The 14,729-nt window shown below is 37.3% G+C and overlaps 1 protein-coding gene across 1 annotated transcript in view; it reads right to left on the reverse strand.

Moving 5' to 3' along the window:
• Positions 1 to 4,859: 4,859 nt before the first annotated feature.
• The window catches only part of ACTR3 (actin related protein 3), a 31,419-nt gene continuing 21,549 nt past the window's right edge, over positions 4,860 to 14,729 (reverse strand). Inside the window, exons 4-12 of the mRNA XM_030018051.2 lie at positions 14,292 to 14,402; positions 12,624 to 12,719; positions 11,964 to 12,071; positions 10,654 to 10,797; positions 9,750 to 9,923; positions 8,839 to 8,931; positions 8,242 to 8,367; positions 6,181 to 6,264; positions 4,860 to 5,776 (exon numbers count right to left, since the gene is read on the reverse strand). Coding sequence (XP_029873911.1) covers positions 5,681 to 5,776; positions 6,181 to 6,264; positions 8,242 to 8,367; positions 8,839 to 8,931; positions 9,750 to 9,923; positions 10,654 to 10,797; positions 11,964 to 12,071; positions 12,624 to 12,719; positions 14,292 to 14,402 — 1,032 coding nt within the window. The 3' untranslated portion in view covers positions 4,860 to 5,680. The remainder of the gene's footprint in view (positions 5,777 to 6,180; positions 6,265 to 8,241; positions 8,368 to 8,838; positions 8,932 to 9,749; positions 9,924 to 10,653; positions 10,798 to 11,963; positions 12,072 to 12,623; positions 12,720 to 14,291; positions 14,403 to 14,729) is intronic.

Raw genomic sequence — 14,729 nt, forward strand, 5'->3', positions numbered from 1 at the left:
TGAAAAGAAGAAACAAAACAAAACAAAACAAACCCCACACAACTTTTCTTTTCTCAAGCATCAGTGTTACGTGTTCTATATCAAGCCCATCTTCAGTTGCTATAAACTCATTATTGTATTGTCTGGGTGTCTCTCCAGCATTAAATACATTTGCACTAAAAACCCTGCAAGTTTGGGGACAAAACCTGCAGCCACTCTGCACGTTACTGTGAATAAGAGCAGACAAGGTGGCTTTCCAAGCCACTGGGGTAAAACAGAAAACCCAGGAAACATCTTGAACCTTCATCCAAAACATAATTCACAGATCTCCCTCTAGTCCAGCTTCAGGAAAGATACAGAAAGGTGTTTGCCAGTCGGAGTAACATCACTCATGAAAGATATCTATGAAAGACACCCGAGCAACGCACAATACAATTACCAGAAAATTTATATCATCTATACAATAAGGGAAAAAGCAGGTAGGGGAGCGAGAGCAAAATTCCAGAAATTGCCACCTATCCGCTGGTATGGGGATTCACAAGAAAGCAGTACACCCAAACACACCTACAGCTAGCACAGGTCAGGCTGTGCCCTGCCTTTGGTAATCAAGTTTTTGATAAAAATTTTAAGAGACGAAAGTGACATCTGCTGTATCCACATAGGAGCTGGGCAGCTCTGTGCTGTTTAAAAGAGGAAACTCAAAGGCTTATACTAGAACAGGGAGGGTGACTGGCACTGGGAGCCTATTATTCCAGCACTTGCTTCTGCAGGGGAAAATAACAAAAAATGAATTAAGTGACAATAACAACTCGTGTATTTCTCTTAATTTTACTGCCACAAAAGTTTCGCAAAAAAATTTTCATCCTACACAAAAAATGACACGGTTATCAGGCGGCAAACAAACAGTACTATCCCACCAGCTGGCAGCAGGAGCAGACGCAGCTCAGCATGCCCAGCAGTTGCCCGTGGTCAGCTTTTCAATAACTCATTCATCCCAACAGTACCTTAATGTTTGGTCATAAATGTTTTCACAAAATGAAGAGATGAGCTTAAACTGAGTTGGCAGTGACCTTGGATTTATTCTAAGTTCAGCTGCATGAAAATACAAGCTTTTAACCATGCAGAGCCAATTCAACCTAGAGTCCTACTTTGTTTAGCAGAAAAAAAATCGAACTCCTGGAGATCAGAAAACCAAGCCAAGTTCAGGCCGGCCAGTCTGCAACTTTTTAGTGCTCCTTGCAATTTTCTGTGCAGAAACAGCACTGCTTCGGGTCACCCAGCAGTCACCGGGACAATGAAAGTACGAGTCTCCTTTATGCTGCTTCGTAACATCAGTCCCATTAAATCCTCCATTACACAATAAGCATAGTGACTGTGTGGCACATTTGATGATTAAGAAGAAACACCAACATAGGTTTTTTTACCACCTCATGTTTCTCCGTGTGTTTTGGATGCTTCCAGCTTAGTCACCCACCGTGTCCCACAGCCACAGCTCTGCCCTTGGCTGCACCCAGCTCGGCACTGGGAGGGGAAGGGAGTTAGAGCTGCACGCTGCATCCATCTCCAGCCAGGTTGTCCATTTGTGCTTCTTTATCAAAGAAACATGGAGAGACTAGGTAGAGGATTTTGTGTATTCTTGGGATGTTAATTACCAACACAACAGGATTTAGAAACAAAGACATTTAAAAAAAAGTTAAATGTGTACATGGGTGCAAATTGTAATTGCTGCCTTTATGTAATCTCCCGAATGATGAGCCTTAGAAGAAAAAAAATATCATTTAGCACTAACCTCTTATTTTTCCTTTTTTTTTTGTGGTTTGATTTTGTTTTGTTTTTTAAAACACTTGCCTTTGTAATTAACCTCTTGGATGCTTTAAACCCAACCCAACACAGAACAACAACGGGAGGTACAAGTTTAGGGAGAGCAAAGGGTTTTTCTGAAATTGCCTTTTATTCACATTGTACGGTGTCTTACATGAGCCCTGAGATGACCTGCCCACAGGCTGCTCAGCCCCTCCACCAGCAACGACACCTCAGATCCAGATCTGGTGTTACAGGTGCAGAACACTGATGAGAACCATTCCCAAAGAGTTACTCCCAGCATACAAGACTGTAATTGAGTATTAGATCTGGTATGTTTAAGTATTGATGACTCCCCGTTCAGTCCAAGTCATTAATGGGAGCTGCTCATAAATTTTTAGTTTCCTAACGCATCAGAAATCAGCCATGGCTGTATACCTTCTCCAAAATGATCTCTACAGCATAAAAATATAGAAAACACATTGCAAAAAACTCCCACTTACTTCATTCTATGAGAAGCTTAACATCATTTTAAATTACAGCTACAAGAAAATTACTGTTGTGTAAGGGTACATGTACTTTCCCATCCTTTCTTTTCTACACAAATGACTAATAGAAGTTTAAAGCAACTTTCCTGGACCCACAGGAAGATGAACACTTATTGGAACATTTAAGTATAATGGAAGACTAAGCTCCTACATCCCTGATTTTGTAATTAATGTGCAGGTAGCTAGATAAAATTGTACGTGTCTCACCTGAGCAAGTCAAGCAACATACAGGCTGCTCTGCAGCACTTCAGGCACACACACCACCTCTTCTGACAGCTGAGGCCCATCAGTGAGACAACACAACTTCTCTTCGGAGCATGAGACTTCCAGTTCTATACACAGGATTGAGAGTTTGGTACAGAACGTGCCTAAAACCACACTGTCCTGGGCTGCTTAGCTATTTTTATTCAGTTTTGGCAGCAGGGATCCCTCAACCTAGGAAGAGCAGCTCCTGGCCTTACTCCCGAACATACTGAATTCATAACAAAAACCCCAAGTAGTACCTACGCTTCCCCACTGAATACAGCTGGAATGCAAAACCCATCTTATTTTACACTTGGCAGCAACTCCTGCTCTCAGTCTGACAGCTTTCACGCTCAAAGGTCAACTCTTCCCCCCATTAAAGAGCTCATATATGAGCTGGCTTGTTTCCTTGACATACCAACTATTTGCTAACCCAGTTATGATTGCACCAGATACACACAGTCCAGCTCTAGAGGGCTCCCCACCGCTAGGCAGTGCCTATTTCTATAAAACACCAACCTAACAGACCTGCCTGAAGCAGCAAGTCCGTCGGACACCGTCCCCTCCTGGTGCAGCCCATTTTCTTCCTATTCCCCCTCCCCGCTCCTGCAAGAGCCCAGCTGCTGAAACAGTACATGAGAATTGCCTGTCTCTCCTTGTTACCCACCATACCCAAGAACAGCCAAATTGTATTTGTGGACACCACCCCTCTCTAATCCAGACAGCTGTTTGCAAAGCAGATCCACCCAGCACCCAAGCCCAGGGCATCTCAACAATTTAAAGGATCTGTAAGAAACCAGATTTGCTTAGAAAGCCTCACTCGGAGCGCCTCTCGGAGCCTCCCCAAGTCATCCACGACCACTCACTCAGCGCCTGCACCCCCAGCTCCCATCCCTCAGGCTCCTTGCACATAACTGAATTCTGCTGGTGCCTTTTCACTGGCTGCCTCAGCTCCTCCAAGATGCAGCAGCAGAGCCCTGAACATGACAGCAAAACGAAATGGGGGAAAACCACATCCAATCTGGGTTCCAAAAGATCCACAAGCCAGAGCTATGATTATATCTAGGTCTAGCTGCAGTACAACTTTCAGCTAATACACACCAGCCCTGTCCTTCAGCTAACAGTGCATCTCCGTACCTATACATTCTGTGCATCTTTGCACATAATTATAGAGATCTACATATAGCTGTGGGGGACAGGAACAGGTATTCACTCTGTTTCTTTACATTTTCTCACTATGCTTTGTATCTATGTATCAGGAATTTTTGAGTTTTTCAAGTGAATTTTTAAGACTCTACCTCCTAGAGGGGAAAAACACAACCTTGTCTTATCTTCAGGCCATTGCAGTGTATCAAGAAATCCAGTCACTAGAGCACGATACAGTTGCAGAACCAGAGGACTGTTGGAAAAGCACAGCTTAAATTAACTTCTTTATTTTACATATATTTGCCTATCAGTCTTTCTTACCACATGAATCAGTCAGCAGTTATGACTCAAAAAGTCACTATTTGAAAAACTCTAAAAAATTGTATCCTTGAGAGGGAGATGTTAATAATACAGTTTTGTAATACAATTATTTAACATTTTCTTGTTTGCACTAAGATTCTATTTGATTCCAGCATGTGAAGTTTTATAATGCTTGCTGTAAAAATACCTTCCCATATTTATCCTTGTTTTGGAGTCTCATTTATCATGCTTTGAAGCAACTAGAAGCTCTGGCAATTGATAAACTTCTCTGAAAAAAAATCTGAGGCATCTTTACAACCCAGTAGAAACCCAGAGATCTCCCTCTTGTGGTCTTCTATGTAAACAACCTTAACTACGTTTGTGAGTTCAGAAGTGTCTAAGTTTTCTTTCACCAAATATTAACAGAAATTGTAAGTAATTCCACTCAATATATGAAGCATTCTTCCTAGAAAGAATGAGAAAGAGATTGTTTTCACTTTATTTTTATCTACATGGTATTTTCTTGCAGAAAAACCAGAGATTTAAAACGCAGTGCTGTCTCCTGTATACCACCACTTGAAAGAAAGTATGTGGGGGGGAAGTTACAGAACAAAGTAGATGAACAAACCTAACAATGGAGGAGATGTTAGGTTTATATAGGTAAGTGCTATCTAGATGAACATATAAACTGCAGTTCTAAAATGCTCACACTTCAGTTTACACAACGCACATAATGATCTCTACCTTACAGACCAATCTTACTCTTCAAAAATCATAGCGGATATGTAGGAACCCATGCTCACAATTTCCCATGTAATGAGATTAACAAGTCTGACACAAACATAAAAAGAAATTTTGTGCCTTTATTGGAATGGTGTTAGGCTTTAAATACACCAATTTTGATAACCTGATTATTTGGTTTAATTAGAAATGACACTACAGAACTGCAATACTGGTCCAACAGTCTTGTCTTTACTTTTTTTTTTTTTTTTTTAAAGCAAGAGATAGTATGAAAATGCACCAAGTAATCAGAAAGCACTAGCAGGCATCGGTTAATCCAAGATACTAGCTTCTTAGTTCCAAAAGCACTCGCATTGTATGGAACCCAGGATTTAGACTGGTCATGATTTGCAAGAACTAGTTGCATGAGTCATGACTTTTTTTTCTTTTAATTTACTTTCAAGTTGGTCACTGGTAAATTTTTTACCTCAAATATTACAGTTTCTTTAATTCATATTTTTCCTCAAAGTATAAAAAAGTATGAAATATAAACAAGCTCCTGCATTGCACCCATGAAAGGGTACAACGGAAGCATTAGAGAGCTGACTATCTACACACCATCAAATCCCATCAAATCTTGGATAATTCATTAATATACAAAATATCAGGGCACAGAAAGAACTAAAATCCACTTTTTTGTTTTGTTACGCACAGGTTCAAATAATCAATCTAAAGAAAAAACGTGATCATTTTGGCTTTCCACTACATCCGCATGTTGAGACACTTATTAAAATAATCCTGCTTAATTGTGTTTGGTCTTTTTCTTATTGTCAAGTCATGTTTGTTATCTTAATACCAGCCATCAGACAAACAAGTAATCAGAAAGACTCCTACTCCTCCTCCTCCTCCCCACCTCCCTATCCCTGACCCTTCCAAGGTCAGTTTTAGGACATGACTCCAAACACAGGGTTGTGACGACAGATGCTAGGACCAATCTCTTCATAATCTTTTTTGGTATGGCATACTTGGTAGAATTCAGGCTGTAAAGGGAAGGAAAAAAAAAAAATTAGTCAACAGTACTACACCTTATTTTAACAATATTAACATTTATGTAGCAAGTGGAAAAAACCAAATACAGATAACTTGGAAATCGTGAAATTAACTTTACATCACACATGGCTAAACACCAATGCAAACAGTGTATTTTGCCACAAAACTAAAATGCACTATTTAACAACTCAAATCTGTAATTCAGCTCTCATTTGCTCTTTCAAATCTTTAAAGTCTAATGCAAAAACTTCAAAGGGGGCAGGGAGGGTATATTTCCTATTTGAGGCTTATCAAAAACCCCCCAACTACATTTAATATGAAGTAAAGGAGAGATGAGAACTCCAAAAGCATAGCCAGAATGACTAAAACATGCTCAGCTTTATAGCTAACTTACTGTGGAAGCCAGCATTGATCCTCCAAACCAAACAGCGTATCTTTGCATATGGTGTGTAATGACTTGTACATCAATGGGCTTAGGCTATAAAAGGAAAAAAAGGAACACATTAAAAGTCACTTTTGCTGGTAAAAATTAGATCTTTTAAAAAAGGAGCGTATATTCCAAGCTTGCTTTTCACAAATTTGTATTTTCTTAAATGCTGGGTATGTAAATTTACAACTATAGCATCAGATTTTCTCTTGTACGGCCCAGACTAAGAAATAGCTCTTGCTTATACATCGCCAGTTACCTACTTTATCAGACATTAAGAGATACTTGCATTCACCCCAATTTTCTCCCAAGAGCTCCACTACAGTGTTCCTCTCCAATTATCCACATTCTTTTTCTGCTGAATTTCTTGAGGGACTGTTTGTTTATGCAGTTGTAAGAATAGAACCATACTACTTAGTCCTTGCAAAAAAACACTTTAGAAAGCTAATTTTTAAGTTTCATATCATTATTTTAATAAAGCATCAGTTGCAGATTGAAAGTTTATCTAGGACCAACACAGTCATGCTTTTCAAAACTACAACACTCATTCCAGTTAGCCCCTTTCCCTCCATATCCACACAAACCTTCATTCCTTACTTGTGCTTATCAAAAATGGCAGCGTATGTAACAGTTTCAGAAATAATTTGTTTGTTCCAGTACAACCTGCTGAAATCTGAACAATTTGAAACAGTATTTAAAAATCTTTTTTAATACCTTTTCAAAATTCAAGCCGGTGATTACTTGCAATGCCTAGTAAGCTGAACAAGGAAAAATCGCATCAGATTTCCTTATTCATACCCTGCTTCCTTACTCAGTGGTAAAAGTCTAGTAAGGGGAACTGAGAATAAACTAGGTTACCTCAAGCAGAGAGCTGTATATAACTGAAATTTCAGAGTTGTTTACATGGCATGTTATGAAGCTATACTGGGGGTTTTAAGGATTGTTTGAGCTCATCTAGCTAGATTACTACTAAAAAAAATAAATGAGGAAAATAACTTCAATCTTGCCTTAAAAGGAAAAAAACACAAAATTTTAGCTCTGCTGGTATCTTTTTCTGTTGACTCTGCATACATAAAAACAGAAAAGTTAGATCAGAGGACAAACGTGGAAAGAACATAAATTAAGGATCACGCAGTTTAGTGAAAATATTAAGTCATTTCATAGAATCATAGGATAATTTAGGTGGGAAGGGACCTCAGAATGTCTCTAGTTCAGCCTCCTGCTCAAAGCAGAGTCAGCTACGAGGTCAGAGGAAGTTATTCAGAGTTTTATCCAACTGAATCTCAAAAACCTCCAAGGACAGAGACTACACAACCTCTCTGGGCAGTCTGTTCCAATGCCTGATTATCCCTACAGTAAAAAAGTTTTTCATTTTATCCAAGCTGGACCTCCTTTGTTTCAATTTATACCTTTTTGCCTCTCATGCACCCACCACTCAACACTGTCAAGGGCCTGGTCCCGCTTTCTCCATAATCTTCCCACAATATACCGAGGGGCTGCTATTAGGACTCCCAAAGCCTTCTCTTCTCTAAACAAGGCAGTTCCCTCAGCCTTTCTTCACAGGGCAAGTGCTCCAGCCCTCTGACTACCCTGGTGGCTTGACAATGAGCTTGCTCCATCTCTCTTATTAAGTTCAAAAGACTGAGGACAATGATTTGCAAGTAATCAATAAGCACTAAGCACAAAAAAAGCTGGGGAGCGACCAACTGCTTTTACATAACAGGTGTAAGTCCCATCCTTTCATTAGGTGAGACTGATTCAGTTCAATAAGGGACAGGCAGCACAAGTGCATAGCTGGGGAAATAGTACTGTAGCTTCCTACAACGAAAGGATTATATAAATATTTTCCAATACCAGTCTACATTTCTCTACAACATACAAATCTCTGAAAAGCTTCTATAAGAACTTTAAATGAAAATAAAGACATTTCAACAAACAAGAACATCATTGCAATATCTTATTTTTGCATTTTCCAGGTAACAAGGGAGAGAAAGATGCTCGTTAAATGCATTAGCTACAAGAACTAACCTTCAGTCTGCCACCACTAAGCTCTTCACTAAGTTTCAGTCTGGCATCAACAGTCCTTTTCAAGTCTCGCTGTAAACGGCGACCAAAGTCCCTGAACATGGTTGAGCCTCCAGAGAGGACAATATTCTGTTTTGAGTAACAAAACTTATTAATCACTTCCAAAAACACAAGTCTTCAACTTTACCCACTTCTTAAATTCTAAACATAGTTTTTAAAACTACAGTTAGCAGGTATGCTTTTACTTTGTTTTAAATTATCTAACACTTCAGCAGACAGAATACGAATTCACAAAGAGGTTGTCACATCAAAATTGGCTGTGCTTTAAAATCCATTTATACCTAAATACATCTCACTCTCTGCGCTCAGATTTATGTTTCCCTTATTTCTTTTTCTTTTAAATGAGACTTTGAGTAATGAAACATCACATTCTGAAAAAGTGTAAGTGAACAACATAAAGCCTTCTGCATATTGGACTTATTTCTAGAAAAATGGTTCATTTGGGGTTTGTTTTTTTTAAATAGAGTTTCAAATACATATTTCAATAAAAAACACAATCTTTCTAAAACATGTATTAAAAAAATCATTATAGCTACTGACCTTATACAGAGGACGTCTAACATCAATGGGACAATTCTGAATAACTTCATCTACTACTTCTGAGATTGGTTGCGTAAAGTCAGGATTAGCAAACTACAATCAAGAATAAAATCAAGACAAGTCAACTTGTAGGACCATGTATTGCAAAAGAAAGGGAGCAGAGAGAAAAAGGGAATGGAAAGAACCATCCTATTATACTAGAGACATCATGAAAACTAATAATAGAATTACTTATGTTAGCTATTTTTGCTGCCATTTATAAAAGATTTTATAGAATAATAAACCTAAAGTATCTCTTTAGGTTTTATATAAGCTCTATAAGCTGTTCTCTTAGATAGTTTTTGTTAGCTGTAATAGGTCAAAGAATATATGCCCTTCTCAGATGCTGAGCACCAAGGCAAAACAGTGTAACGTGAAAAAAACTGCAACAGAAGAAGGTACAGGGATTCGGGGCAGGAAGAGGGGGAGAAAGAAGAAAAAAAAAAAAAAGGCTTTATTCACTTTTAATTTTTCCCAACACTGGAAGAGAGACTGAGGGTATAAAGGCAAGAAAACAGAATATTTAGAAACTTGACTTTTCAACAGACAGGTAAGAAAACAGGGTACTATGTGGTGAGACCTGGATATTCTATTAAAAATTGCAAGAAGAAAATATGGGGTTAGTAATCCATTTACTTTAAAAATTTAAAATATAGTGCTTTGTTTAGGTATCAACCTGAATTTGTATAAAGATTACTAGCAATCAAGGATCAAAAACACACTGACTTACAACAATAGCTGATATCTATTTACAAATAAGGAGAAATATAAGTCAGGATAACCCCTTCTTTACAAGTTTGTAAATACTATTTATGTGCTATCATCTAAAATGCACCTAAAACAAAATGTGTAGACAATTCAAATCAACTTACCTCAGGATGGAAGAAAATCTCTGGCCCCAGGAATCTCTCATAGCCAACATCAATGGTAAATTCTTTCTTTGAGATAGCATTAATTCCAGTATACTGTTTAATCCACTTTGTACCATCTGTGTCATACTTGTTAAATTCTTTTACTAAGTCAGGGCAAACATAACTAAAGCGTTCCTGAAAATTGAATATGTACAGTTAGAAGTATCTTCTTAAGTAGAGCAGGGAAGATGGTATGAACTTTAAAGTTTAAATAACTACACTTTTTAAAAAATAAGATTTTTAAATTGGCAGATACAGACTAGGCCTCAAAAATGGGTGAACTGACACTTACTGTATACAGTTCGATAATGGCTCTGCTACTACAAATCATTTCTGTGCAGCACTGAAAGCAGCACAGCTTGCTGAGCTAAATTACTTTTCTTCTATTTTTCCTCTAAACTTCTACAACAGCGAGAAATGAGTTCTAAAGTATATTGAAGAACTTGCATAGAAACAAGTTTAAGTGTACTTTAAGCTGAATGTCTTTCAGAATAGCTTTGCATTACAAAAAAGAACATATCAACATTCAGAAAGTATAAAAAAGTAATTACAGCTCTTTACATTACACATCCCACCAAGAACACTTCCTACTGAATGTTACAATAGTAATAATAAGGGAGGGGAGGAAAAAAGGGAGAAGTGAAGAGTGAAAGACTAAAGAGTGAAATTCTAGGCCAAATTGAGTATAACCCAATCTTAAGTTTAAGGTATTTCACGTTACTTTATTATCTAGACATTTTTATATTATTTAGAAACAGAGCACCATTACTTGGAAGGATGATGATTTTAAGAGATTATTGTATTTTAAAAATAGATATCAAGCTCTGGTCTAAAATAACATTAACTCCTGCAATGTTCACATTACCTTCACTGCTTTAGCTGTTTCCAAGGATTGTTCAGGAGGAATTCCTACTTCTCGCTCCCTCAGCAACTGCTGAATGAAGTATGTTATATCTCGCCCAGCAATTGGAATGTGTTTGATACAGCTGCCAATCACGTATCCTTCAGCCTATAAATAAAATTAATTGGGAGAAAGATACTGACAAGAACTCCTCCAAAGCTTAGGAGAGAGAAAGACATGGAGTCTAAACTCCTATTCACTACCTGTGATTGTGAGATTGAAGCCTTTTAAGACTGGCTCATTTAATTACCAGAAATCCAATTCTTCAGTAGCCTTATTTTACTTATTAAAGTATTTTGCTTTGCATTGGTTCATTGTTCTTACAAGGTTAGGAGGAACAGAAAGGTCACTAGTACATAAGGCAGACAAATAGCTATACTCACTGTTCCTTGGCCTTTATTTTCTCTTCAAAATGAGGTTACTCTTACCAAAAAGGTCAAGGAACCTTGTATCGCGAAATATTATTTTAGAATAAATGATGTGGCTCTGCAGTCACAGCCACTGATGTAAGACGTTACAATCCACATGAACCAAAATTAATTTTCTGAAAGCAGGGAGAAAATGCATCATTTCAGCACATTGAGACTGCTTAGAACATCAGACTGGCCCGTATTCATCCATCAGTCTACCCTTTAAGTCACACTCATCCTGGGGGCATTAAAAATATCTTGTCTAAATGCAGAAACCAAAAGTGTTCAAGACTGGCCTTCAACCTCACCAGACCTGCTACATTCAAACAGATAAATCCAGATATCACACTAATATTAAATGCTTAGAATTTCCTATATACAACTTACATTCCTATAAAAAGTTCTTTCTAACACAGAAAACAATAAAGTCAGTAAAAATGTACCACTATTGTTAGCTTCACTACAGAGGTGTTTGTTAATTCCTCTTTATCTATTTCATTATAAAGTGATATGCTATTGCTGTCAATTTGTTCAACATGTTTAAAAATTCCAGAAGTCAAGTGAATGTCACTCTACAAAGGAGCTTAATGGTTCAAGTGATATAGAATACCTACTCTTAACTTCAGTTAAAAAAAAAAAAAAAAAACACAAATCAGGAAAAGTTCAACCGTTTTAAACAGCAATTTGAACTACTAAGTACAATTAAAAAAAGTTACCTATAGAAGGTTTAACTTATCAATTGTTTCCTACATCTTATTGACATTCCTAGCTATACTTCAGTCTGTGTAGGTGTAAACTTCAGAGAAGTCACAGGACAAACTGTTCACAAGTTAAATTGTTTCTATAGTTCTGATGTATACTTACCACAGGAATAACATGAGTGACACCATCACCACTGTCTATAACTGTGCCAGTCAGCGTTCGTTCTCCTACTTGTCTTGACGTCCAAGATGCAGCTAAGGCAAGGACAGCCTTATAAAAGAACACACACAGAAAACAGATCTTAATAAAAGCACTGCATTGCAGATTCCACCTTCTACTACCCCTCCAAAGAATACCCAGACTGACACCCTCATGGTCATTTACAGCATGGAAACTGATATAGTATTATTATATATGGTAAACAAGAGCTTATGAAAAAGAGGCTGGATAAATGTAGTTTTTTGACTCCTGCCTGATGCTTTTTTAGCCATGTTCAAACACCTTTTTTGCTACTTCATAATGAGAGGGATTCAATTCTTGGCCTAATACCATTATTATGATGTGGTGTGTTGCTTGCTTGGTTTTTTATTATTATTTATTTATGATGCAACAGATATTATACTCTACTGCTTAGAGGCCTTCTATACAGGTAACAGAAGAACAGTACCACAGAATCAATGCGTGTCAAACATAGTGGTGAAACTGCTAACCAAAAGTACATAAAAGTATTCCAAACACCAGTCATATAATTTTCATAGTGAAATTCGTTTTAGCTCAAGGAGAAATACTGTAGGCTCTAACTTTCAACAGCCTTTCCCTTACCTGAACAGCAATATATAGCCCTGGAACATTGAAAGACTCGAACATGATTTCAGCAGTATATTCTCTATTTTCTGGAGTATTTAATGGAGGCTCAGTCTGCGAGACACAAAAAAAAAAAAAAAAAAAAAAAAAAAGCCAAGTTTTACTTACATTCAAATCAAACACTTGACTTTAAAAAAAAAAAAAATCACCAAATCCTAAGTTTTGAAAGATGAGTCATTCAACAACAATAGCATGTAAAAATAGTAATGTGAAAAGGGTGCATTTAAAGGCAAATGGTGCAATTAAGAAAATCTAGAAACTCGTCTGACAATAACAGAATTTATGCAAACTGCATTGCAAAAACATGATGGTTTGAGTGAAAACAGAAAAACAGAAGTGCAATAAAAACTTTATAGTAATTACTGCTTAAGAATTTACATCGAAGGTCCCCTTTGTGGGTTGGTTAGCCCATTACAACTTTTGATTTCACTTGAAAGAACCAAGGACTATCAATCTAAACAGGTCAAAGGATGAAGTTTAGCACATTTAAAGAATGACAGTTGTTTTAAAAAATATTTCAGTGACTCAAAGAAAAAAAGCTGTTTTTCTTCAGATAGCAATCACTATAAAACAAGTTGACATGATCAGCTGTAGAAATGTACCCAACTGAGAGAAGCTAACAATAACATACAATACGCTACAATACTATGCTATAATTTCCATTAAAATACCGAACACACTTAATATTAAGTCTCTCCTCTGAAAGAGGATTTTGGTTAGTGCTACAGAATATTTGAGGAAAAAAAAAATTACCACTCTTGCATTGCATCAACTATGTAATAGGAGGGTAATAAGAGGAGGAAGCCACACTCTTCACAAAGGTGACAGGACAAGGGGCCATGAAGACAAACTACAACATGCAAAATCCTAAGTAGGTACTAAGAGGGAAAAAAGGTAACATGAGGGTGGTCAAATATTGGAAAAGGGGCCCAGAGTTGTTATGGCATCTTGATCCTTGTTGATATTCAAAGCTTAGCTGGACACAGCCTTGAGCAACTGGACCTCATTAGACCTGCTTCGAGAAGATCATTGCATTAGATGTTTTTTAACAAGTATGGCCAACACCTCTAATTCCAAACTTGCTCTACAAATGTCACACTAAAACAAATTGTCTATTTCAATGGCCTCAGATAAAATACTAAGGAATAGCAGATGCTTCACAATAGAACTGAATTAAGGTCAATGTTAATCTGCCCAAATATGACAATCAATCTTATGGATTTCACCAAAAAATTCACTCTAGACACATCATCCAGGTGGCAGCGTTGTACATAATTGCAATTATTTTGTTTTTAAAGTCAAAACATACAAGTACTTTTTTGCCTCAAAAATGTAAACTTGATCATTGAATTCAGTGGATAAGCAATAGAAAAAAAGTGATGAAGCAGACACAGTTTGGAGGGAAACAAGTAGAGAACAGGAAAAAGTTTGCAGTTCAGACACTCTGACATCTTTAGAAAATTAAAGAACCTGGATGGGATAAGCCAGATCAGGAAAGTTCCAGGTAATTCATATTTACTTTAGTTTTCAAAATAAGCATATTTATATTTAAGAATTATTACATAAAGCAGCACAAATATTCTTACTAATCATACGCAATTTCATAAGTAACACAGTTTTACCTACCAAAAGAAAATAATGATCCTCGGGTTCTGCCCTTAGATACTTAAAGATTACTTGCTCCATAAACCTCTCCATCAAGTCCCAGTCTTCAACTATACCATGGCGGATGGGCCACTGTTGCAGAAGAATATCAAAATAGAATTGGAAACATAAGAAAAAAAAAAAAATAAAAATCAGTGTTTTCAACTGCAGTAAAAGCATATTTTCTACAGATGCAAGAAACCTTGCATTAGGTTTTCCCTGTTCTGATCTGACACCTATTCAAGATTCAGATTCCAACCTTGAATAGCAGAGACAATACACTGCGCTTTTCTCAGTACAACAGAATGGTGGCACTAGGATAAACCAAAGGTTCCCCCTAGCCCAGTATCCCGACTCTGACACTGTTGATAGCGGATCCCAAGGAACATGAAAGAATGTGGTTATTTCTGCTTAACACTG

The sequence above is a fragment of the Aquila chrysaetos genome, chromosome 6 (assembly GCF_900496995.4).
Source record: "Aquila chrysaetos chrysaetos chromosome 6, bAquChr1.4, whole genome shotgun sequence".
Lineage (NCBI taxonomy): Eukaryota > Metazoa > Chordata > Aves > Accipitriformes > Accipitridae > Aquila > Aquila chrysaetos.